Source organism: Triplophysa rosa, linkage group LG25 (assembly GCF_024868665.1).
Source record: "Triplophysa rosa linkage group LG25, Trosa_1v2, whole genome shotgun sequence".
NCBI lineage: Eukaryota > Metazoa > Chordata > Actinopteri > Cypriniformes > Nemacheilidae > Triplophysa > Triplophysa rosa.
The window spans coordinates 17,247,376-17,275,087 of NC_079914.1; the positions used below are offsets into that span (position 1 = coordinate 17,247,376).

A 27,712-nucleotide genomic window follows, 5' to 3' on the forward strand; every position below is an offset into this window, starting at 1 on the left:
TCTCATCATTAATATAATATAGAGGATTAATATTGTGTGAGCTGTTGATTGTGGCGATGGGGATGTTTTCAAACCTCCACTTGATCACATGATCTGTCTGTAGTTCAGTAACATTAGTGTGTAGAGTAACATTTTCTCCCTCCATCACTGACACTGACTTCACTTCAACTTTAACACCAAACACACCTGAACAACACAAACACACCTGAACAACACAAACACACCTGAACAACACAAACACACCTGAACAACACAAACACACCTGAACAACACAAACACACTTACTAAACAATACATAATCTTTATTTGTGCCAGCTACAGTACATAATTCCCATGGAAAATTGGTATAAAAACTGCAAAACCTTAGTAGCAAATTTATTAGACAAGTAAGATTTATGTCTTATCTTTAAAAAGGCATGAAATAATTGAGACAACGGCTCACATAAAACAAAACAAAAGAAAGGATGTAAACTTACCAACCAGCCACAAGCACAGAGAGAAAACATGTGACGTGTGAAACATGATTAATATGTTCTTGAATAATAACTCTGAGAAACACTTGATGTGATCTGAACACAGTCAAAGCCTCACATTCACGTTACTTAAAGAAACTTCATGTTTTCTGTTGACTGAACTTCACAGGAGGAGGAGAGCTGTGGGTGTCAGAGCTGTTATGAGGAACACCACTTTGAAACTGTCCACACAAACACAGTGAAAAAACAATATGAGGTGCATGTTTCTATTTGAACATCATGAAAACAAACCACATCATGTCTGAGGAGTGACAAACATTATAGCATGTCTTAAAGCGAGCAGACAGCAATAGCGAATAAGCTTTGACAGCATAAAGAGGAACAGATCCCGTCCTCCCTTCAGCACACCAGAGATCTTTAAAATGGGGCTTGAACTCTAAAGCGGGCGGGTAAGGTTTGGGTGTGTAAATGGATGGAGACCATGCGTCCCCTGGAGATCTTGGGTTAAAGCCAGATCTTTAGTGTTCGTTTATTACAGTGTGATGATTATAATAATGGTACTTTTTAAAAACGACAGGCTGTCAGATACTTAATAACAGAAGTTGTGCATGTGTATTTTTGTCCCGAGTGTCAAACAGCGTAGCGTGCTATCTATGCATTACAAAAATGACCACAGTTAAAAAAAACTGGTTACTGAAGCAAAACCATGTTTAGCATCATCTCAATTCCAAAGAACGGACTTGTGTTCTCATGCACAGCGGTCTTGCCAGGCAACCTTGGAAGAAGAAACTCTGATGTACACGCCGCAATGACTTCTGGGACTTCAAGCAGGTTTGTTATGCGCAAACATGTGCGCAAGTGAGTTCAATTCATCCTTGATATCGAGAACACATCCGGGTACTTTCATGTGTTCTCTGTGTCTTGTGTTCTTGATAGGAACCAGACTTTTGAGAATGGCCTATAATGAAGATTTATTAATCCACTGATGAAGTCCGAGCGAACAGAAGGCCATCACAACACATGACAACCGTTAAACATCACAAACATCTTCACAGCTTTTCTCTCACATTAGTTTCAGTTTCCTGTCAAACATTTAACCCGTTAAGAAACACCTAAAACACATTTAAAACACAAAATATATATGTCAATAGTTCAGCTTGTTATTTCCTAACTCGTTGATCACATTCCTCTCCGTGATCAGGAAGCAGGAATGCGGCAATGGCGCCATCTTGTGGACACGCGTAGAATGACTGATTATTTATTGGCTGAAATGGCACTCGAGCGCTTTATTTTTGTATTTTGTTCAAGAAACACCTAAATGTACTTGAGAATCAGCAAACTCACCAGTCAAACCCAGGGCCAGACATTCTTATTTTCCTCAACTTAATCCTTAACCGTCCTGACTGTCTGAGAAACAAAGAACTTCTTCCCACAGAACACCCGAAGCTCACATATGACCCGAGTATAACAAATAACACACTATGTATACGAACAAAGAATCTACATTCATATTTGCTATCATTTGATATAAATATATTTTTATAATATATATTTTTAATTAACACATATTAATAAGAGATACCAGTTGATATTAGATGGGATGGCAGACACTGAATATTAAATAAAAATGATAATAAAAGTTCGGTGTGATTATTTTTCGTTCGTGTAGTGTGACGTAGCCTCGTTTGCATAGATCACGTGACTTGATCAAACTTGTACAGTCTATGCACGAGTGTCGCTTAGGTCAAACTATCGTTGTGTAATCTGTTGGTGTGCAACTGGAGGACGCCATCACCGTGATGAATCATTTACTAGTATCGCTTGTTTTAATGCACCTGGCCGCCGGTGAGTGTTTTGATGGGTGTGTTTCGTGTCTATTAACTCTGTTGTAATCCCGTCGAGGGCCTGTAGCCAATGCGGAACACCCTGCACATCTCTTTTGTGTCCCGTGCAAAATATGGCAGACAAACTGTTTAAGCAGTTTAAGAATGAAAAATAACCAGATAATGTCATTCTGTTGAAGTCTGGTGGTGTTTAAGCTGCTTTTGGGAGTGTTCAAGAGGTTTGGGTAACAGTTAACTTACGGCTCATTCAGGCTCACTTCATCTGTGTTCAGTCAGATACTACAGTGGTTTTAATGGATGTAGTAGCAACAGGTTGACATTTATGTTCTCTCTACTCGTGCACGATGAGTGATATTCTTGTTTGTTGTTTATTCAACACTTTCGGTTTCGTTCTGCATTAGAGTAAAACACTCGTCAATGACTCAGATCTTTAACTCTACAAAACACAAATACGCAATCTCTCACTGGATATTGTTTTAATACTTTTACCGTCTATATACTAATAGAGAAGAAAAATAGATAGCTAGATAGATCAATAATAATTGAAGCATAAGGTCCCACCCTCCCACAGAGCGCGCGGCTCCTCAAAGCCACTCCTCCAAAACCGGAAGTTCGTCTGCGCGAGCCCGGTGCGAGGAGCTATTCAAATACATAACTTACCCTGCGCCCCAGTTCGCATACTATCTATCCTAATACTATTCGAAATTAGAATGACTATGTCCCAAACCATAATATGTTGACTTGAAATGAGTATTCACAAAAATTCCCGCTTGTAGATCATGGAAACTCAATACGGCTGTTATTACACACAGCTCACCGCTAGAGGGCGGAGTTTAGTGACGCTCCACTTCATCAATAATATTAAACAAGAGAAGCATCACTGAATAATTAAATGTAATTATACAGTAAACATTGCGTAGGACTCAACGGGTACTTAAGTACTTTTAGGGTACTGTTTTTGTTGTGGAAAAGTATAGACCTATACATTTTAACTTATACTTTTTTATAACAAAAACGTTATATTATTATTATTATTTAACGTCATAGTACAGTAGAAGTAGGCGAACTGGGACACATCAGTAGTTTACCTGGCAAGTAGGACATCCAAATCAGCCAGTGCAATGATTGGACAAACATGTTATGTTATAGTTCTGTCCCTGATAGCACATATTTAACAATACAGTGTTATACAAGCTTTTATACAAATCTTATATTGATATGTTTGTGTGTGCAGGTGTGTTTGGTGCTGATGATGTTGTCAGATTGTCAGTGATGGAGGGAGATTCTGTTCCTCTACACATTAAACCTGATGAAATACAAGGAGCTGAGAAAGTACTGTGGACGTTTAATGGTGATGAAAAACATATAGCATGGATTGATAAAGAAAAAAATACCAGCTCGGTACCTGAAAATGGTCGAGAGATATTCAGAGACAGACTGAAGCTGAACAATCAGACTGGAGATCTCACCATCACAAACATCACATCTCAACACTCTGGACTTTATCAACTAGAGATCAGAGCCAGTTCCAAGATTTCATACAAGAGATTCAATGTTACTGTCAGTGGTGAGTTTTCAGCTGGATTCATTTAGGGGGTAAACAATACTTTTAACCTTGTTCTACTGTTGATGAATGCAGAGCATTTTAAATAAGCAGGTGTGTATTCAAGCTTAGTATTCTGCATAGCACATGCCCAAACCATCACAGCGCTTATCCAGAGAAACGTATGCCCAATTCCCAATAAAACAACATATATCACACCAGCAGTTAATCCTTACATCAACTGTACTACAATTGTGACCCTGGACAACAAAACCAGTCTTATGGGTCAATTTTTCGAAATTGAGATTTTTACATAATCTGAAAGCTGAATAAATAAACTTTCTATAGATATATGAGTTGTTAAAATAGGACGATATCTGGCTGAGATACAACCGTTTAAAACTCTGGAATCTGAGAGCGCAAAAAAATCAAAATATTGAGAAAATTGCCTTTGAAGTTGTTAATCAGGAGCACTGTGGCAGACCATCCACTCACAAAAATAAAGTTTTTATATATTTAAGGTAGGAAATTTACAAAATATCTTCATGGAACATGATCTTTACTTTATATCCTAATGATTTTTGGCATAAAAGAAAAATCGATAATTTTGACCCACACGATGTATTTTTGTCTTTTACTAAAAATGTTCCCGTGCTACTTAAGACTGGTTTTGTGATCCAGGGTCACAATTTTTTTTCTGGTTGTTCCAGCTACTGCGTTCATATTCATTCATATTCATTTACATATTTCATTCAGGGTACACATGCATATGAAATCAGACATTAGGAAATATTAGTAAAAGAATATTCACAAGATAAAGAGAATCTGTATCACATTCACATTTCTAAAACCATTTATATTGGATCATAATGTCAAATAATGTCATAATGTTAAACTAATTCATGTCATTCTTTAGCCATTACAGAACCTGATCAGAGGTCACACTGGGTGATAACGGGTCCTCTGTTAACGGTAGCACTGATGCTGCTGGGGGGCTTCTTTATAATATACAAGCGCTGCAAGAACAGTAAGTAACATGAAATAATTTTGTTACATGTGATTTCTAAGAACATAATAAAATTGTGCAGTAGTGTTGTCAAAACACCCAGTTCTTCAGCACCTAGTCAGTACTAAAAATGAACCAGATTTTTTTTAAAAGTCACTGTACTACCGAGAACCAGGTCAGCCCAGAACTGATGGAACCAAGGTACTTTACATTGAAGCAACAAGCAGCGTGAAATTGGTGGTATTTAGACCAAAAAAGATGCGCAGATCAAATGCGTCTCGCACTTTACTGCTGCCCATGTTAAGTCAAATATGAGTTAATGTTCTTAATAAAATAAATATTGGATAGCAAAAATCACCTTTGAAGATTGTCGTGTTGTCTTATTGTATTTTTATCTTAACCTCTCTTAAAATGTTAAATGGATCCAATTCATGTTCAGTCAAATTAATTGAATGCAGAAAAAATTAGCTAGTATTGTAAAGTACTATGCAATTGACCAATATCGGAATCGGATGATAGTTGTTTGTTAAAATCAGTATCGGCCAAAATACTCCTATCAGTGCATCCCTAATATTACTTAATTGCTTACATGTGTTTTGTATGTTTTGTAATGTTTCATTGTGATGTTGTGCACAGTATCACAGTATTTAGTATTGGTCGGGGTCACTGAGTGCAGCTATGACACGTCAGAGGAGATCTGGCCCTCCCGGCTGAGCCTGGTTTCTCCCAAGGTTTTTTTCTCTCCATTATTCATCATTGGAGTTTGGGTTCCTCGCCACAGCAGAGCAGTGCAGTGTTGGCTTGCTCACCGGGAGACTGCATTTATTTATTTATTCATTTATTTATTAGATATTATTTATTATAATGATCTTGCTTGGTCTATAAACACCATGCACTGTGCTGTGTTTTACCTTTCTGTGTTTTTCTTATTTGCTCCTGTAAAGCTGCTTTGGAACAATGCACATTGTGAAAAGCGCTATATAAATAAAATTGAAGTGAATTGAATTGAAGTATTTACACCACATGTGGATGTACCATCTTACAATCTGTGTGATTCTGTCTGTGTTTTCTTACAGAACGAAGTAGTGATGAAGATAAAGAGACTGACGTACCTTTGAAGTAGGAGACATCTAACATCAACGGTTCACAGTCACCAACTACAGAAAGACACATGGGTAGTTGACAGACTGCAAATTTATCCTATGGTGTGACGGCAAAAAAATTTGAAAAAACAATGAAGATAAATCTCTCTTATGCTATTTTATATGATAAACATAAATATTAATAATATAAAATTAATTAATTCCAATTTTCAGTTTGTTTTCTAAATTTTGCTGTCACACCACAGGACACATCATGTATGATTTATTGGTCAACTACCCAAATGTTTTGATTTCAAACAAAGAACTAGCTAAGGAGAAAATGCCATATTTTCTGTTGGTTAGAGTAGCTTAGATGGGGCATTGTTCATGCCAAAGGCTTGTTTAGTTTATTCTTTGCTTTGTAAATAAAATGGTTTAACTAGAGGTATGTTTTAGGGCCCAAACACTGAAAGTGCGAATGCCTCTGTTGTTTTTCTAGGGATTTATATTCTAATAGGTTTCAGGGTGTTTTGGGACAGGCTTAAAAGCTCTTTAAAGTTCTGCCATTAGGCACGGGCAGAGGTCGGCACATGAGTGTTTTTGCACCTCTCCCTGTTTTATGGCATATAAACTTGCATATATCCTCATTGAACTGACCAAGTTTTGCACTGACATTCATTTGTTCCACCTACAATTTGAAGAGGGAACAAAGTCTACTCAAATTCATCTCAGACTAGATGAGTCATTTGTTGAGGTGGATGCTACTAAGATCTGCATTGTCTGCTTGCAACCCACTCGGCTCAAAATGCTTTGTGCTTGTAAACCACGTGTATCAAATTCAGCCAAACACTGACATGAAAATCCCTGTAGAATTTAAGGTTTAAAGTACGGTGCGTTTGTTGATACAGTAGCTGAAGATTTAACCAATAAGCCAGGTGAGCGGAACAGGAAATCGCACACAAAAAATGCGTTCTTCAGCAGTTCTTCAGGGGGGTTGACGTGCTGAATGGTTCTTTAAAGGTTCTCTTTACAAGCCAAAGAACCACTGTTTGATGTAAAGTACTTGTTATTTCTTTTGCTTGTTTTCAGAAACAATCTACAGGGACTCTGTTCTTTGTGGAAGTTCAGTTCGGACCACAAAAGCATGCATGCCCAGTAACGTTTGTTAATGTTGAACTTGTCACTTTGAAACCATATGGTACATCTTACGGTTCTACATAGCCCCATTTAACAAAAGCCACTTTCCGACCAGATACATTTGGGAATTAAGTTCTGGAACGAGTAAAGAGGGCTGTTGTTCGCGATCTAAGAGTGCTTTTCCACCATCGCGCCGAATCGTTGTCGTTGCTTAATCGTTCCACTCCGTGCCGATCCATACCAGCCGGTACGTAAATGGTTTCATTTCCACCGCAGGGCTGATAACGGACATTTTTAGAATGTAAACACAAACGCGTCACGCGCTGCCTTGGTAACACAAGAGACTGAGCTGTAATGCCTCTGCGTGCATTCATTAGCATGGTTAGAGAACCGTGCCGAAAATTCTGAGCCGAGAACTGTTGTAGTCGTGTCGAACCAGGCTCACGTGGAAACATAACTGTAACCGTTTCGGACTGTGCTTAGAACGGTTCGGCACGATGGTGGAAAAGCACTCTAAGTTTTCCCTCAGGCCAAGTTTCCGATCGCATTCGCACTGGCATTTGGACCTCTGAGGTGACGTAAGCCAGCTGGCAGCGTGGCATTTAAAAACAAAAAACAACTGAAGGACACCGTGATCAGAGTTGTGTTTTTGTTGTCTGTGTAGTGTTTTGTGATAACTGGCATGTATTGAAGACAGAAGTTGCAACTGAAATAGCAAAAAGGCGGAACTAGGAAACGAAACCCTCTATGACAATTTAAAGTGCCACAGATAGAGAAAAAACACAACGCATGGACATAGACAACAGGTAAATGCCGTGAACATTAGCCGTCTGTGTGTTTGTCTTGTAGCGGGATAAAACTGTTCTGTGTCATGCATTCAGTCAGTCAACACTCTTGCGAGGCTGGTAAGTTAGTTACTTGGTTTCTGGGTTAGACCCTTCACCGGAGAAGGAGCTAATTTGTTCCTCCAAAAAGGCGTTCCTGAACTCAAATTCAGGTCAGTTCCTGTGGTGCGAACACAACAAAAAGCAAGTATTTCCAGCAAATCATTCCGGAACTACGAAACTGTTCCAGCGGTGCAAAAGCCCCTAAAGGTGCTGGACCTTTAAAGATACTGTATGGTGCTATATAGCATCTAAAGTGGTTCCCATATGATTATGAGTCAATCAATCACTTTTAAGCACCATTTTTCGAGTGCAGGGGACCCATAAAATACCCAGAAGCTTATGTATATCTTGTATAATTTTATGAATTCTTACAGGGTCAAATGATATAGCAAGTTGTTTTGGGCAGGAGCTAGGAGGCAGATGCTTTACGTTTCTCTTTACTTGAGATTACAGAGTTGATGTGTGCATGTTTTTGTAATTTCATTAATTTTGCTTTCTATATTTGTCTATTTTATTTCCTTAAGGTTGTATTATTCAGGTGCTATACAGAAATGTTATAGGTGATTTGTTCTCGTAATATTCCTCATTTTTTTAGTGGTATGGTTGAATTGCTTGGCTTTATACCATAAATTTGTTGTTTTATTAGTTCATGGTCATTGTAGATGCCATATAACTCTGGTTTGAATCCAGTCCTGCTGTTGAATAAATGATCATGAGTCATGTTTCCACTGTCGAGCTAAAAGCGAGTATGCTAGTGCGTGCCAGGGCCAGTCATGATGCCAGTGTCACTTTCAGGGCTTTCTCAGGGCCAGTGCACACAGTGTACAGCAGGAGTTTTAAAAACTGGGTCATGTGCTGGTGCTTGTACAGGTGCTGGTCATATAATTAGAATATCATCAAAAAGTTGATTTATTTCACTAATTCCATTCAAAAAGTGAAACTTGTATATTATATTCATTCATTACACACAGACTGATATATTTCAAATGTTTATTTCTTTTAATTTGATGATTATAACTGACAACTAATGAAAATCCCAAATTCAGTATCTCAGAAGATTAGAATATTACTTAAGACCAATACAAAGAAAGGATTTTTAGAAATCTTGGCCAACTGAAAAGTATGAAGATGAAAGGTATGAGCATGTACAGCACTCAATACTTAGTTGGGGCTCCTTTTGCCTGAATGACTGCAGCAATGCGGCGTGGCATGGAGTGGATCAGTCTGTGGCACTGCTCAGGTGTTATGAGAGACCAGGTTGCTCTGATAGTGGCCTTCAGCTCTTCTGCATTGTTGGGTCTGGCATATCGCAACTTCCTCTTCACAATACCCCATAGATTTTCTATGGGGTTAAGGTCAGGAGAGTATGCTGGCCAATTAAGAACAGGGATACCATGGTCCTTAAACCAGGTACTGGTAGCTTTGGCACTGTGTGCAGGTGCCAAGTCCTGTTGGAAAATGAAATCTGCATCTCCATGAAGTTGGTCAGCAGCAGGAAGCATCAGAAGCGTATCGCCTGGGCTAAAGACAAAAAGCACTGGACTGCTGCTGAGTGGTCCAAAGTTATGTTCTCTGATGAAAGTCAATTTTGCATTTCCTTTGGAAATCAGGGTCCCAGAGTCTGGAGGAAGAGAGGAGAGGCACAGAATCCACGTTGCTTGAGGTCCAGTGTAAAGTTTCCACAGTCAGTGATGGTTTGGGGTGCCATGTCATCTGCTGGTGTTGGTCCACTGTGTTTTCTGAGGTCCAAGGTCAACGCAGCCGTATACCAGGAAGTTTTAGAGCGCTTCATGCTTCCTGCTGCTGACCAACTTTATGGAGATGCAGATTTCATTTTCCAACAGGACTTGGCACCTGCACACAGTGCCAAAGCTACCAGTACCTGGTTTAAGGACCAAAAGGAAATGTAAATAAACATTATGGTACTGTACTGTAAATTGATTAATGAAAATAAAAATAATGCATTTTTTCTATGCCTTTCGAGATTTTGAAAAGTCAATAAGATCTGATTTATAATGACTATTATGACTGCCGTGTGAACTGAATATGCCTTATGAAAATGTAATGCTTTTAAATCAATAAAGGTTAAATATATTTTTTTTATTTTAATGGAGATTTTAAAGTATCCTTTTCTTGGCTTTAATCTTTTAAAATAACCAACATAAATGATAATATTGCAGACATCTACCAAAATCAACATTCTCACACACTGAATAAGAATATCTGTAGTTTAAATGAGGTGTGACCTGTTTGCATCACCTTATTTTTTAACTGTTGCCACGCACACACTACTGACATGATATGATTCTCAAAAACAGTGTTTGCCTGTATTTCATTTTTTTCTTGCAATGGACATATTAACTATTTTACATTTAATTTCAGGGCTCCAGACTGCTACTTAATGGTTGCATTTTGCGACCAGTTTTTGAGACAGCGCAAGCGGGTTTTTTTTTTTACAAGTTCTCGCGCATGTGCAACCTGCCAATTTGGATTTTTTTCTAGTAGTTATATCATGTGAAAAGATGAGTAGTCGCGTCGGTCACAGCTCAGCTCATCAACTTTACATACACAACGTGAGCGCATTACTATGATTCGCTGTTTTCTGTGACGGATTTTTTTAGCCTGAGGACGAACGATTTGATATTTGAGACGTTTAAAACAAATCTAACCGCAGAAGAGTTCAAAATACGCCATTTATCTGTTGGTTACTTGACCCTGTTGAAAAAAATCAGCATATGCTGTTTTGGTGCTGGTTTGTGCTGCTTTAAGGTGGTTTAAGCTGGTCAAACCAGCATCAAAACATACCTAACCATATGCTAAGCATATGCTAGTTTTTTCAACAGGGGAGACAGCGCTGGATCATTTCCAATCCGTTATCTTCCAATCGGGACCGTTATCTTAATATGCGTCTTGTGTCCACTTGTTCTCGTTCTACGTCATCAATAACCGCCAAAGTCCGGTTCCAATACTCAAAAACAGAGAACACATGAAAGTACCTGGATGTGTTCTTGATATCAAGGATGCATTGAATGCAGCCTTGCGCGCGTATACGGAACCTGCTTGAAGTCACAACATTCATTGGGGCGTGTTCATCAAAGTTTGTTCTTCCGAGGCTGCCTCGCAAGACCGGTCTCCACAAGAACACAAGTCCGTTCTTTGCATTCTTGGAATTGAGAAACAGACAGGAATTAGATTAAGCCAGGACTAGGCTATAGTTAAATTTGGACATTAAAGTGATAGTTCACCCAAAAATGAGAATTCTGTCATCATTTACTCACCCTCTTGTCATTTCAGACCTGTATGTAGTGCCTGAGACCGATCAGACACGCAATAACTAGTTATATTTCTTAAATATAACAACAACACTCCTCACCCAACCAGCTGGGTAAATGTAAATTATGTAAATGTCATCTCTTTGTAATGCTGAAGGCTCACAACTTAAACACAGTATAACACCTGTTGTTTACGAAATGAATGCTATATTTTTTTGTGAATTTTAAAATGATTTATATATGTGATTTTCACTGAAAATAAAACTGTTCTATGATGCTTGACTGTCTGGTGTTCTTGCTTAAATGCACCGTAAGGGTGTTTTGCCAAAATTAAAGGAAATCACACATTAAAATGAAAGGACATATATTCTAAAGAAACAACATACAATGTAAAAAAAATTGTTACACTTTATTTTGAAGTGCCCAGGTTATAGTGTAATTATACATTTAAGTACTGACTTATTATAATGAACTACCTGTACTTAATAAGGATTGGGGTTTGGTTTAGGGTAAGTTACATGTAATTATGCATAATTTATAGTAAATACATGTAACATATGTAACAAGGGCACCTTAAAATAAAGTGTTACCAGAAATTTTACGTAAACTGGAAAAACAGAAAAATACCGTAAAATATTTTTTCCATGTAAAATTATAGGATATAAGGATATATATTAAATTGTTTCCCCCATTTTTCTTGTAAATTTGTTGTATTTTTCTGCAATTTTATAATTTTGACCGTATATATGACCGTAAACTGTAAAAAAAGAAATCTTGTTAAAAAATTACATTTTCTGGCAGCTGGGGCGCCAAAAATAAACTGTAAAATAAAGTTTTTTCCCTGTTAAATTACATTTCCCCGTTTTTCTTATAAATTTTGGACTGTATTTAAAAAAAACATAAAAACTGTAAAATTCTGCTTTATTTTTTACTTTACGTGGAAAATCTGTAAATTTACAGTAAACTGTACAATTACAGTTTTGTACACAAATAAAAACAAAACTGAAAACAACAATATTGAGGAAACAGACTGGTCAATGTCTTGTGACGACACCTGCATACAGCACCTCGTCCTCCTCTTTAACTCTCTGTAAAAAACACAAACACACAAGAAAAAATAAGAAGCACCGATGACTCTTTTGATGAATTAAAAGCTGGTTTTATATGGGACATCTACTCATGGGATATGTTTCTCATTAGGGCCCAAGCACTGAAACATGAATCACACAACAGAGCTGTTGGTCATTAGGCACGTGTAAAGGTTGGCACAAATGCCCCCTATTATTAGAAAATAATATGTGATTGTCACCAAACTTGGTCAACATGATGCCAGGACATGAAAGATGTTAAATACAAATTGATATCTCGAGCAATAATTCCTATTGTATGGCCTTTGTTTTCTGAGAACCTCCAGACTGGTCAAGCCTGAATATGCGAGTGTGGCGTGCTAACAGTGGTGTAAAGAGTACCTGAAAACCATACTTAAGTAAAAGTACAGATACCTTGCAACGAAAACTACTCCATTACAAGTTACAAGTCACCAATTCCAAAACGACTTCAGTAAAAGTCTTCGAGTATCTGATTTTAACAGTACTTGAGTATTTTACTCATACTGAATGTAGGCTCAAAGCAGCACTAGTCCTCAACACTTAAGAGACACGTCAGTGAAAAACTAGAAACAGTTGATTCATGAGGAGAGCAATCACATTTATTTTCTTAAATCAAAATAAGACTGAACACCTCAAAATTGCAACAAATTATGGTGGACACCATAACACTCAAGTCTCATTTAAGCTCAAGTGATCATAATAAACCAAACTCTTTCAAAAGGTTTCTTCAATATAACGGATAAATAAAATAATGTTAAGTCCAATTAAAAAGTCAAAGCCTTTTTAAACTGGGCATGCTGGTTTTGGCCTCATCATCAGCTGCTGTCATGTCCTCATTTCACATAAACCGCCAGCGATTGACATTGATAACCCTATCCTAACCCTAATTGATAATGCACTCATATTCACATAAAGAAGCCATGTTGACAAGTTTTAGTAAGTAAGAGCAAAACCCACAAGATATAGTACCTTCAATGCCTTGTAAATGGCTATATTAATTCTTCTGTATCAAAAATAAACTGCAGCAAAAGAATGATGGGTACCAGGTGAAATGTAATGTGTAATTGCATTAGTCATTACAAATGTAGTGGAGTAAAGAGTACATATACTTGTTCAAAAATGTAGTCAAGTAGAGAGTAAAAGTTGCTAATATCTTTAATACTCAGTACAACTACAAAGTAGCCAAAAAGATACTTAAGTAAAGTAACTAAGTACATTTACTCCAATACTTTACACCACTGCGTGCTAACAAGAAGAGTTTAGAGGCCACCGCAGAGCCGTTATACTGTCAGAAACATCTTCACAACTTCTGTCTATTAGTTTCTCACGTTCACAGTTTTCTGCAGAATATTTCAACAGTACAGAAACACCCAAAACATATGTATGGTATGGGGCAATAGCAATAACCCGCTGCGTGTGTACATTATCCCACTTATAACACAACTGCTTATCATTTCCTAAGATTCACATTGTCATTGTCTCCGTGTGTCTTTATCGAGAGAGAAGCGATGCACAGATCAGAAGATTCTTAAATGAAGAGTGTTTGGTGCTTTATACAAAATATATATTAACAAATTCCTATATATCATTTATAAAGGGCATTAAATATTTTGTAGTAAACAGCCTGTTTCAGAATAATAAAGACAGAATTTGGGCTGTAAGTTTTTGTATTTGCTGTCATTGCCTGAGATAGAATGCCTATAAACTCATGGTTGAGTAAAGACAAACCTGTTGTATCAAACGAACCTTGAAAATGTCCATATTTTACCCAACGATATGTTAAAAAATTATATAGAGGATAAATGAAAACCTGGTGAATTGTGAACATGATAAAAAGAGGGTAAAATGATTTGACCTTCGCTTTTGTGTCGTGTCTGTAGAATGTTGGATCAGCGTATGTGATCTGTTCTTCACCGGTGTGATCTGTAACAGTAATGAAATATTACACATAAAGCAACAAAACTCTCATTCTCTTCGAAACACGGTATTTACAGATGTTTTAGCTGAAGGACTGTCACATAACATCATTTTATAAACCAGTCGATTAACCAAAGATGAAAGTCTTTACGATGCTGGATTTAATATATGACATTCTGTGTAAATAAACTTCTGCAGCTGTAATATTCTTTATAACAATGTCACTTAAAATTGACATTTACCCTGTTGTTGTGTTTTCCTGTGTTTTCTGCAGATACAGAAAATCAAAAGTGCAGATACAACCATCAGAAATCCAGCAGCAGCGGCACAAGAGAGAGGAATGATATAATCTGATAGTCCTCCTGGTTTATTATCTGTTCATTTGGAGAAAATTCACCTTTAATATAGTGATGGATTTTATGTAAATAGCACAAACCATCAAAACATGCATAAATACTGACACATGAATGTTGTGTAAAATGTAAAAAGTATGAAACTACACAAATATATCCGGTAACACTTTAGATTACAGCCCGCAATGTACTGCATAATTAAACAGAATTTACCAATTTAAAATAAAGTAGAAATATTCAAAATGTTGTTTATGAAAGGATCATATAAAGTAAATATCACACTCACAGTTTGTTGTATTTGGAGTTTGTAGCTTGTAGCTTGTAGTAAATGTGAGCATGTGGTTAACTGACACACCTGAACTCTTTGATGATGATGATGACGAAGATGATGTTGATGTTTGTGTAGATTCACTGATGTTGACAGCACTGGGAGCTGAAAAATATTAAAGAACAACAGAAATATCAATCAATCAATAGTGAATAAAAGTGATGCTTTATTTGTCAGATTGTAAGAGTTTGTGATTGTGAAGATGAATAAACGTCAAATACTCAAGAAAATCTCTACTCACCATTAACAGTAACTTTGAATCTCTTTTTATTTCCGATACCAATAATGAGTTGATAAACTCCTCTGTCATCAGATCTGATGTTCTTAATGGTGAGATCTCCAGTCTGAGTGTTTATTTCCAGTCTGTCTCTGAAAGTTTCATGATAATCACATCTGGGATTGCTATTGATCATTCTAGCGATGCGAGGACCATCCACTCCAAACCTCCAGTCGATCTCATCATGAGCTGTCTGTAGTTCAGTGAGATCAGTGTGTAGAGTAACAGAATGTCCCTCCATCACTGACACTTTAACTTCACCTGGATCACCAAACACACCTGAACAACACAAACACATTGTTGATTATTTGTGTCTGCTATTAAATAATTACCATAGAGGAAAAAGAATAAAATCGCAAAATTAAGTAAGGTTTATGTTATCTTTAAAACTGGATGAAATAATTCAAACAATGGCTTACATAAAAGAAACAACATCAACTTACCAGCCAGCCACAAGCACAGAGAGAAAACATGTAACGTGTGAAACATTATTAATACCTTCTTGAATAATAACCCTGAGAAACACTTGATGTGATCTGAACACAGCACTTAAAGAAACTTCATGTTTTATATTCACTGAACTTCACAGGAGGAGGAGAGCTGTGGGTGTCAGACGTGTGTGTGTGTGTGCGTGTGTGTGTGCGTGCGTGCGTGCGTGCGTGTGTGTGTGTGTGTGCGCGCGCGTGTGTGCGTGCGTGTGTGTGTGTGGTTTGGCTGTTATGAGGAACACATCACTGTTCTCACACATGCAGACGTGCTCAAATGTGTTGGAATCTCTCCACAAAAATAAAGAATGCAGTTTTCTCTGAAATAACTTGAAACTGACAAAAGTAATTGGCGTCCACCGTTGTTTATTCCATATTTAGAAATCAGACTTTGCTTTTGATTTTTTATTCAACGTAATATAGTAAATAATAAAACAAATGAAAATGTCACAGACGAAAATGACGGGACCCCTCACCTAATATTGTGTTGCTCAACCTTTAGAGGCGATCACTGCAAGCAAAGGTTTTCTGAAGCTCTCAGTGAGACTTCTGCACCTCTTCACAGGTAGTTTGGCCCACTCTTCCTCAGCAAACTGCTCCAGGTGTGATGGTTTCAGCTCTTTACACAGATGTTCATAGGATTCAGATCAGGACTCATAGAAGACCATCAGGATAGTCACATGTGTTGTTCGTATCCATTCTTGGGTGATTTGAGCTGTGTGTTTTGGGTCATTATCCTGTTGGAGGACTCATAACCTGACTTTAACCATAAACACAGCAGCACAGTGAAATCAATTGTGTTATTGTTTTTATTTACAAGAACGATACTGCACTGTAATAAAATCAACATTAATAAATACAGTCAACTGCAGTTTCATCATCTCACCACTAGAGGTCACAATTACAAAGACAACACTGACGACACAGATCTACAGAATTATAAAAATATATATTTATATTATCCACAGAATGATTCACATGACTTTATGACAGAAATGTTATTAATCTTTCATGGAAACTAAATACACAACTGTTTGTAATGTTATAAATGAAATGGAATAAAAAGGCCGTGTGTTGATGAGTTTTAAAAAACAGAGCAAATGTGGCGAAAGGTGAATTTCAGAACTAAAAGCACAACAACAAATCCATTCAGTGTCACAAACTCAATAAATGACATGAAACAGAAATAAAATGAGAACTCTTGCTGTGGTCAACACATCATTGGTCAGGTAACAGAGGAGTTTGGTTTTATCTAATGCTGTAATGTGTGTAAAGCTCCTCTGTCATTTCAGACTCCTGTAAGAAAACACAAAGAGAACAACTGAATGATGGGATGTGAGATGCATTTAACAGCAGATAAAAGAGCAGAGCTGAAAACCAGAGCCGTTGAGAGAGAGAGCCGCGACAACCCAAGTTCAACATTTCCGCGTGTCACGTGATTCATGGAGCCTTCAGATAGTTCCAGGAAGTTATGTTCTCTCTTTAAATGCTTTATTACTTACATATTTTATTCATTAAAGGTTAAAAGTTCGTCACAATCGGTCTGTTTAGCCGCAGCTCCACGCGTTACTAACTTCCACGAGCTGACGCAACTCTCTCTCTCTCAATGGCTCGGCTGAAAACATAGCGAGTGAGATATTGATTGATTGGATTGAGACTTGAACTGAAGGCTGATTTTAGAGTGAAAGTGATGTTGAGGAGGATGGAGAGTGATCACATGACATCTGTTATAATAACCCCGTCCACCCAAACCTCATTCTCATCCGGGTCACTGTGATCGATTCTGCTCGACTGACGTTTAAATCACTTATATAATGATATGATTGACAGTCCAGATGCGTGACAGACGAGCTACACTGTAAAAAAAGAAATTCAGGAATACAAGAATACAGAATTTTCCTGTTATTTTTACAGATTTTCTATGTAAAATAAGAAAAACTGAATGGTACTGTTTTTTTACAGCTTGTTTTAAGAAGGTCGCAAATTTACAAGAAAAACAGGGAGAAAATGTCATTTTAAAGGGAAAAAACATTATTTTACCGTTTATTTCTGGCGCCCCAGCTGAAAATTCCTGTTTTTTAAACAACATTTTTTTTTACAGTTTATTTTTGAAGTACGTTCAAAAACTAAAATTACAGAAAAAGACAAAATAGTGAAAACAGTTTAATATATATACTTATGTCCTATAAATATATTTTACGGTATATTTCTATTTTTCCTGCTTAAATAACATTTCTGGGGTTTTTTTCAGAATGTTTTTCTACGGTGTAACAGAAGAAGGGTTAAAGCTGATGACAAGTGTTACACGATCACAAACATCTTCACAACTTTAGTTTCACACGACACGACCACATTAAAGCGTTATTTCGGCTGTCTCACTGTCTAGTGTTGCCGTCCAGTAGTTGTGTATTTATGTTCTCTATAAACCCATCAGAAGAGCAGATATAACACACATGTAGTGCTCTTATGACTATAGACGACTCTACACTCACTGCTGGAAATCATAGAAACAGACCATCATCACTGTACCTGATGTGTTAGTTGTGTGTACGAGAACTCATCTTCACACAGAAGGTCTGACCTGTGACAAAAATGACAGAAAACAACACAACACTTCATCAGAAATCAGTTATAAAATTATTAAAATGATTAAACTACACACGACAACAACAACACATCTGTAAGAGTTCGGTTCAGTCAGAGAAAACTCAACTTTATCATCTTGTCACTGAGTACATATGTGAAGTAGATTAGATATCTTGTTCATGAAGGTTTTTATAAAGTAAATATCACACTTGTAAATATGAACATGTGTTTACCTGACACACCTGAACTCTCTGATGATGAAGATGGAGTTGTGTAGAATCACAGAAATGTAAACAAATCAACAGTAAATAGAAGTGATGCTTTATTTGTCAGATTGTGATTGTGAAGACCTAATAAACAAAACTAAACACACAATAAACACTACTCACCATTAACAGTAACTGTGATGTTCTTCTTGACTTTGGGTTCATCTGTCATATTAATTCTGAGTTTATAAAGTCCAGAGTGATGAGATGTGATGTGTGTGATGGTGAGATCTCCAGTCTGATTGTTCATCTTCAGTCTGTCTCTGAACATCTCAGTCTCATCATTAATATAATATAGAGGATTAATATTGCGTGAGCTGTTGATTGTGGCGATGATGATGTTTTCAAACCTCCACTTGATCACATGATCTGTCTGTAGTTCAGTAACATTAGTGTGTAGAGTCACATTTTCTCCCTCCATCACTGACACTGACTTCACTTCAACTTTAACACCAAACACACCTGAACAACACAAACACACTTACTAAACAATACATAATCTTTATTTGTGCCAGCTACAGTACATAATTCCCATGGAAAATTGGTATAAAAACTGCAAAACCTTAGTAGCAAATTTATTAGACAAGTAAGATTTTTGTTTTATCTTTGAAAAGGCTTGAAATAATTGAGACAACGGCTCACATAAAACAAAACAAAAGAAAGGATGTAAACTTACCAACCAGCCACAAGCACAGAGAGAAAACATGTGATGTGTGAAACATGATTAATATGTTCTTGAATAATAACTCTGAGAAACACTTGATGTGATCTGAACACAGCACTTAAAGAAACTTCATGTTTTATATTCACTGAACTTCACAGGAGGAGGAGACTTGTGGGTGTATGTGTGTGTGTGGTGCGTGTGTGTGTGTGTGTGGTGCTGTGTGTGTGTGTGTGTGTGTGTGTGTGGGAAGGGTAAACCCTACGGTATGGGGACAAAATGTCCCCACAAAGATGGCAATATCCAAAACCCTTGTCCTTGTGGGGACATTTTTTTTGGTCCCCATGAGGAAACAAGCTTATAAATCATTCAGAATGAACTTTTGTGAAAATGTAAAAGAGCAGACAGTTGTGTGTGATTGTTAGGGTTAGGGGGAGGGAATATGATATACAGTTTGTACAGTATAAAAACCATTGTGTCTATGGAATGTCCCCATAAAACATGGAAACCCAACATGGTGTGTGGTGTGTGTGTGTGTGTCGTGTGTGTGTGTGTGTGTGTGTGTGTGTGTGTGTGTGTGGTGTGTGTGTTCATGTTTGTATATCCCGGTGGGGACCTAAACCTGAATACACACCAACACATGGGGACTCGTGTCACCGTGGGGACCAAAATTGAGGTCCTCATGGGCACAAAAGCTAATAAATTGTACAGAACAATATTTTTTACAAATCTAAAAATGCAAAAAGTGTTCTATGATCTTTAGGTTTAGGGATAGGGTTAGGGATAGGGGATAGAATATACAGTTTGTACAGTATAAAAACATTACGCCTATGGACTGTCCCCACGGGGATAATAAACCAGACATGTGTGGTGTGTGTGTGTGTGTGTGTGCGTGCGTGCGTGCGTGCGTGCGTGCGTGCGTGCGTGCGTGTGTGTGTGCGTGTGTGTGTGTGTGTGCGTGTGCGTGTGTGTGTGAGAGAGAGAGTTGTTTGTGTGTGTGTGTGTTATGAGGAACACATCACTGTTCTCACAAATACAGTGACGAAATAACAAAATGAAGTAGTTTGGATGTGGAAAAATCTGTTGGATTCACATAATATATACAGTACATCAGTTGCTCATAATAAAGTTGTTTACTCAGCACAATTTACTTGCGTTGAAGTTGCCCAATTTATGTTTGTTAAACACACATGATTTTTTATACGTTAACATTTCAAATTTTCATTAAACGACCACAGCAAAATATTTTTTTGCTATCATAACATACATGTTTTGGTCATAAAAAGCAGTAGCATGTAGCTTTGAAGGCATGAAGAGGAAAAGATAACGCATGTCAAACAAACCCATTGGGGTGAGGCCACGCCCCATTTTGCAATTCCCCGCCCACTGCTGTCTAAAGCCACGCCTACTCATGGCTCTATCACCAGTGAGACAACATTATTTCAAAACACACAACATATATAAAATATACAACATACACCTTTTATAGAATTTTTATGTCTATTTGTTTTAATTTTATTAAATGTTTTATTCATTTACTTTACTGCTACAATGCTTTGATTTTATGCTTAGAACTATCTGTACATTGATCCTTGAGTAAAGCGTCAGTAAACACATTTAAATAGAAGAAACACACTGAACCAAGCAGAGGTTATAAGTGTACTGCCTTACTTCATCTACAGATCACATTTTGCACAACAATTACAGCGTTTTAATCATAAACACAGCAGCACAATGAAATCAATTGTGTTATAGTTTTTATCTACAAGAACGATACTGCACTGTAATAACATCAACACTAATCAATACTGTCAACTGCAGTTTCATCATCTCACCACTAGAGGTCACAATGGCAAAGACAACACTGACAACATTTTTGCAATTGTATGACAGAAATGTTATTAATATTTCATGGAAACTAAATATACAACTGTTTGAAATGTTCGCGTGTCACGTGATTCACAGAGCCTTCAGATGGTTCCAGGAAGTTATATTTTCTCTTTAAATGCTTTTTTTCTTTCATTTTTTTATTCATTAAATGGCTTTCGTCTTTAAATGGGTTAGAAGTTTACCTCAGTTGGTGTGTTTAGTTGCAGCTCCATGCGTCACTAGTAACTTCTGGGAACTATTGAGAGCCTCCATGAACCGCCATTGCTGTGAAAAAAACTGTTTCATTGGAGTCAACGGAGCTGACGCAACTCTCTCTCTCTCTCTCTCAATGGCTCGGCTGAAAACATAGCGAGTGAGATATTGATTGATTGGATTGAGACTTGAACTGAAGGCTGATTTTAGAGTGAAAGTGATGTTGAGGAGGATGGAGAGTGATCACATGACATCTGTTATAATAACCCCGTCCACCCAAACCTCATTCTCATCCGGGTCACTGTGATCGATTCTGCTCGACTGACGTTTAAATCACTTATATAATGATATGATTGACAGTCCAGACGCGTGACAGACGAGCTACACTGTAAAAAAACTGTAATTATACAGAATTTTACTGTGATTTTTTACAGATTTTCCATGTAAAATAAAAAACTGAATTGTACTGTTTTTTACAGATTTCTTTTTAAAAGATCGCAAATTTACAGGAAAAATCGGGGGAAATTGTTTTACCGTTTATTTCTGGCACCCCAGCTGCCAGAAAAGTCCTGATTTTTAAAGTGAACTCATCTTCACACAGAAGGTCTGACCTGTAACAATAATGACAGAAAACAACACAACACTTCATTAGAAGGTCTTTGTCCAATTATTGTAACAGACGTTTCAGCTGCAGGTCACTTGAAACAAATATTTGAGTAGTTCAGATTCTCTTGTTGTTGTTGTTGTTGTTGTTGTTGTTGTGTGTGTGTTTTCTGCAGATGTCAGAAGTGCAGCTACAATCATCACAGATCCAAGAACAACACCACAAAAGATGAACTGATACACAACAACACATCTGTAAGAGTTCAGTTCAGTCGGTATTTAGCAGATGCTTTTATCCACAGCGACTTAGTAGAAGACAAGGAAACAATAAAGCGGTTTGTCAATAGGAGGCGATAGTAAAATAAGTGCTAATACCAAAAGACTAGTTTTATAAGAAAGCCAGAACAACACCTGTTGAATTCATTCAGAGAAAACTCAACTCTATCATTCTGACGGATTTCATGTTTGGTCAGAAAGTCCAAACAGCACAAGACCTGATACTGACACATGAACGTCAATGTGATCATCCCAAAACAATATCAGAGACATCTTCAAACACATGAGGCTAATAACTGATTCTTATTTATCATGAATTAATATTGAAGTAGATTTGATGTGTTGTTTATGGAAGTGTTTTATAGAGGAAATATATATCACACTAACTGCATGTAGCACTAGTTTGGAGTTTGAAGCTGGTGGTAAATATGAGCATGTGTTTACCTGACACACCTGAACTCTCTGTTGATGATGATGGTGATGATGATGAAGATGATGATGATGGAGTTTGTGTAGATTCACTGATGCTGACAGCAGTGGGAGCTGAAAAATATTACAGAATCACAGAAATGTAAACAAATCAATAGTGAATAAAAGTGATGCTTGATTTGTCAGATTGTAAGAGTTTGTGATTGTGAAGATGAAATAAACGTCAAATACTCAAGAAAATCTCTACTCACCATTAACAGTAACTTTGAATCTCTTTTTATTTCTGATACCAATAATGAGTTGATAAACTCCTCTGTCATCAGATCTGATGTTCTTAATGGTGAGATCTCCAGTCTGAGTGTTTATTTCCAGTCTGTCTCTGAAAGTTTCATGATAATCACATCTGGGATTGCTATTGATCATTCTAGCGATGCGAGGACCATCCACTCCAAACCTCCAGTCGATCTCATCATGAGCTGTCTGTAGTTCAGTGAGATCAGTGTGTAGAGTAACAGAACGTCCCTCCATCACTGACACTGACTTCACTTCATCACCAAACACACCTGAACAACACAAACACATTGTTGATTATTTGTGTCTGCTATTAAATAATTACCATAGAGGAAAAAGAATAAAATCGCAAAATTAAGTAAGGTTTATGTTATCTTTAAAACTGGATGAAATAATTCAAACAATGGCTTACATAAAAGAAACAACATCAACTTACCAGCCAGCCACAAGCACAGAGAGAAAACATGTAACGTGTGAAACATTATTAATACCTTCTTGAATAATAACTCTGAAAAACATTTGATGTGATCTGAACACAGTCAAAGCCTCACATTCACGTCACTTAAAGAAACTTCATGTTTTATACTGACTGAACTTCACAGGAGGAGGAGAGCTGTGGGTGTCAGAGCTGTTATGAGGAACACCACTTTGAAACTGTCCACACAAACACAGTGAAAAAACAATATGAGGTGCATGTTTCTATTTGAACATCATGAAAACAAACCACATCATGTCTGAGGAGTGACAAACATTATAGCATGTCTTAAAGCGAGCAGACAGCAATAACCATTAAGCTTTGAACAGATACCGCTCTCCCTTCAGCACACCAGAGATCTTTAAAGTGGGCTGGTGTTTGGGCGTGTTAAGGGGTGGAGATCATGCGTCCCCTGGAGATCTTGGGGTCCAAAGCCAGATCTTTAGTGTTCGTTTATTACAGCGTGATGATTATGATGATATTTTCATAATAAATTCAAAAACGACAGGCTGTCAGATACTTAATAATAGAAGTTGTGCATGTGTATTTTTGCTCGTAGCCCCGAGTGTCAAACAGCGAAGCATATGCACATATTACAAAAATGACCATGGGTTTACCACGGTTAACAAACATGGTTACTGTAGCAAAACCATGGTTACCACAAAATAACCTTGGGCTGTTTCTCAATGGCAAAGAACGGACTTGTGTTCTCATGCACAGCGGTCTTGCCAGGCAACCTTGGAAGAAGAAACTCTGATGTACACGCCGCAATGACTTCTGGGACTTCAAGCAGGTTTGTTATGCGCAAACATGTGCGCAAGTGAGTTCAATTCATCCTTGATATCGAGAACACATCCGGGTACTTTCATGCGTTCTCTGTGTCTTGTGTTCTTGGGTATACGAACCAGACTTTAACAGACAAACATGACGTAGAGCGAGAACACGAGGACACAAGGTCGCATATAAAAGAAAACAGCCACGATTTGATTAAAAAACATGGTAAACCATGGTTACTGTGGTAAAATCATGCTTTTGCACGAACAAAAAAAACATGGTTACCCCAAAAAACATAGATAGTTTTCGTAAGGGTTACAAATTAACCATGGCTTACTACAAAAGACCAAAAAACTGTATTTTTGTATAAATCGTAACAAAACGTGATATGTTTACGTCAAAGCGTTTGTGCCTCAAGCTGTTAGTAAATCTTTTCAACACGATAATGTCACACACCGCCCTCTCGCGGTGAACTGTAGTATCAGTATTTAGCGTTCAAGGATGGGGCGAAGTCCGACCGGAAGTGATCATCCCTATGCCCTACTCCCTTCAGAGAGTAAAGCTCTGGATGTGTAACTCCGGAAGGATTTGTGTCTCATAATGTGACCGTTTAAAATACACTCGCGAATGGAGAAATGAAAACAACGTCACGTTCTATTTACCTGAAACGACTACCTGACGTCACTTTCCCGAAGTGTCCTTCGAGTGCGCACAAACGCCATTTGGGATTCTCCCGAATCTAAACCGGAAACACTAACAGTGAACTGTCCGGGAGCATCCGGGATACTCATGTTAAAGTGCTACGATTTTGGACTCAGTCGTTCTAATATTTTTATTTACTTTATAGTCATGGCGGGTCATTTATTAATCTGTACTCTTTCGGTGCTCTTGGCCGGTGAGTGAGACGTGTTTAACGTGTTGTTGGGCCCGTAGCGTCTGAGGTAAAGCGCTAAAGGATGTTGCGCGTGATTTCTGCACAAATGGCAACACAAACAAGTGAATGTAATAATTGTAAAAGCGTATAAGCAGGTCTTGTGAGTGTTTATCGGAGAGTTTTTGGGTGCGATGATGTTTCTGTCAATTTGTGCTACCTGCTAGGCTAGTGCTAACTATAAGACTATCCAAACCCTAAACCTAAGGTTGGTGTGAGGTTAGCACAGTTTAATGTGACTGAATGTCAGAACACCGGCCCAGAGTCATGATTGGTCTGTATTCTTTATTTCACATTACAGCCAGACTTGTGAACATACTTTCGGTTTCGTTTTCAAAACAATAATGCTTAGGAAAATGAATCACGCTTTTACTAGTTCAAAACGCGTGTGTTGCTGATAGGTAGCAGAAATCAACAGAAGAAAGAGAAATATAGGCTATATTTATTTATAAAACGGCTAGTTCATTCACAATAAAGGCCAGCTAAGACCCTCCACCTTTGTGTATCACTACGCACCCTTAGCAACGATAACGATATATTCTATTTTTTCCAGCGGAAGGAAGCTTTCAAGTGATTTTATATCATGAAAATGGCATTGATAGATATTTTTGGTCTGTAATATCTCTGATAGCACACATACATCTGGGAGATGTCTGCTAAAGATCTGGAGATCTGGAAAACATCTGCTGTGTAAAAACATCTGCTAAACATCTTAGAAAGAGCTGTTGTACATGCATTTTAAATCCTACACATCTTACAGACATCTTCTAGAGGTCTATATGACAGCAGACGTCTCAGAGATGTAGTGCAGATGAGCAAACAGCATCTGACAGACGTCTTGCAGATGAAAACCAGATGTACGTGTGCTATCAGGGCTGTTTGATGTCTGCATTTACATCTTGCATTTGCTCATCTGTAATACATGTCTGAGACGTCTATTGTCAGATGTCATAAGTCATATATAGACATCTAGAATATAGACGTCTTGTGGTGCCATCCCAAAAAGGTAAAAAATCTCTCTCACGTACCTTCTCGGGATCGGTTCCACATTTGTGGAATGATTTGCAAGATCAGCAGATTCTGTGGCCATCTTTAAGAACCGTCTGAAAACACATCTCTTCCGTCAACACCTGACCCATCAGTTCTGACTTCTGTCTCATTTCTACTCTTTCAAAAAACAAAAAAACCTTAGCTCTGTACACTGTGATAGGCTATATGAGACCAGTTTTATTGCACTTATGCTGGTTGTTGTCCTTATGTTGTCCCAATTGCTTCTATTGTTTCCCTCATCTGTAAGATGCTTTGGATAAAAGCGTCTGCTAAATGACTAAATGTAAATGTAGAATATGTCTTATTTTAAATGTATGTAAAACTTATTTATCTAAGACGTTTATCAGATGTTTATACACAGCAGATGTTTTCCAGATCTCCAGCAGACATTTTACAGACGTAGCTGTGCTATCTGGGACGGAACTTGAGGCTGGTGCTTTATCCTGAATAAATCACTTTGGTTTGTGTCATGCCTAACCCTGTAGCTGTGATTTATTCATGATATGTATGTGTATATAAGAGTTTGTGTTTGTGTTGTTCAGGTGTGTTTGGTGTTGATGAAGTGTCAGTGAAAGAGGGAGAATCTGTCACACTACACATTAATCCTAAAGAAATACAGCGAGCTGACGAACTGCTGTGGTTTTTTAACGATGAAACAACATTCATTGCAAAGATTGACATTGAAGTAAACAAGAGTTCTGTACCTGGAAACGAAGATGACGAGCGGTTCAGAAACAAACTGAAGCTGGATCATCAGACCGGATCTCTCACCATCAGTGACGTCAGAAGTACAAACACTGGAGTTTATCATCTACAGATTAGCAGGAGATCTGGGATTTCAGACAAGAGATTCAATGTGACTCTCAGTGGTGAGTAAATCAGGATTCAAATAACAGTTGTTAACCTGCGATTGTGTAGTTTTCTCTCGACACTAGTGTTTCACGAGCAGTGTTTTCATGTGTGCTAAACCGCTAAAGATGGAACAGGCTAGATCTGTCTGTCTATCTGTCCATTCATCCATTGTGGTAGATAAAAAAAGAATGAGTCAGTTTATATAGTATACTGACATTTCTTTTCTCTGTCAAATATTTATATAACAGCAATGTTTCAAGTTGGCGAAAGGAAAATGTTCTGGGCAAACTCTTGCCTGACCGTGCAGTCTTGTGACCCTGGAAAACACCAGAACAGTTTGCGATGCATAACAGGATGACATTAATATGAGTCAGATGTGGAGGAGTCGGGGATGGAGGTGGGTTTTGAGCGCAGCACGATTAAGCAACCAATGAGGAGCTAAGAAAGGCAACTTAAACAGGACGTGCGCTGCGTCCAAAATGGCATACTGTGACAGTACCTACTGAATTTGAATAAGTACCCACCTATCGGCCGTTAAAACACTACGTTCTATGTAGTATGAGTGCATACTGCGTCCGCTATGTTTTATGGTCATGTGACCCGTATGCTCTTTGACCTATACCTGAGCGTTTATAAAAGCATCATTTAGTCACGAGAAATTCATTTATTGGCACTTGCATTAAATGTTGGAAATGTCATTTTTTCCACCAAGGTTTCCTGTCT

The 27,712-nt window shown here is 37.7% G+C and overlaps 2 protein-coding genes across 2 annotated transcripts in view; both read right to left on the reverse strand.

Annotated features, from left to right (window-relative positions):
- LOC130549048 (natural killer cell receptor 2B4-like) overlaps positions 1-27,712 on the reverse strand; it is a 176,806-nt gene that overhangs the window by 118,170 nt on the left and 30,924 nt on the right. The window lies entirely within an intron of this gene.
- Positions 12,001-26,594, reverse strand: LOC130549047 (uncharacterized). Its single transcript, XM_057326185.1, has 6 exons — positions 26,116-26,594; positions 15,193-15,507; positions 14,910-15,056; positions 14,513-14,644; positions 14,209-14,276; positions 12,001-12,332 (listed from the first exon to the last, which is right to left on the reverse strand). Exons 1-6 carry the CDS (start codon positions 26,135-26,137, stop codon positions 12,279-12,281), a joined length of 738 nt encoding a protein of 245 aa, XP_057182168.1. The 5' UTR covers positions 26,138-26,594; the 3' UTR covers positions 12,001-12,278.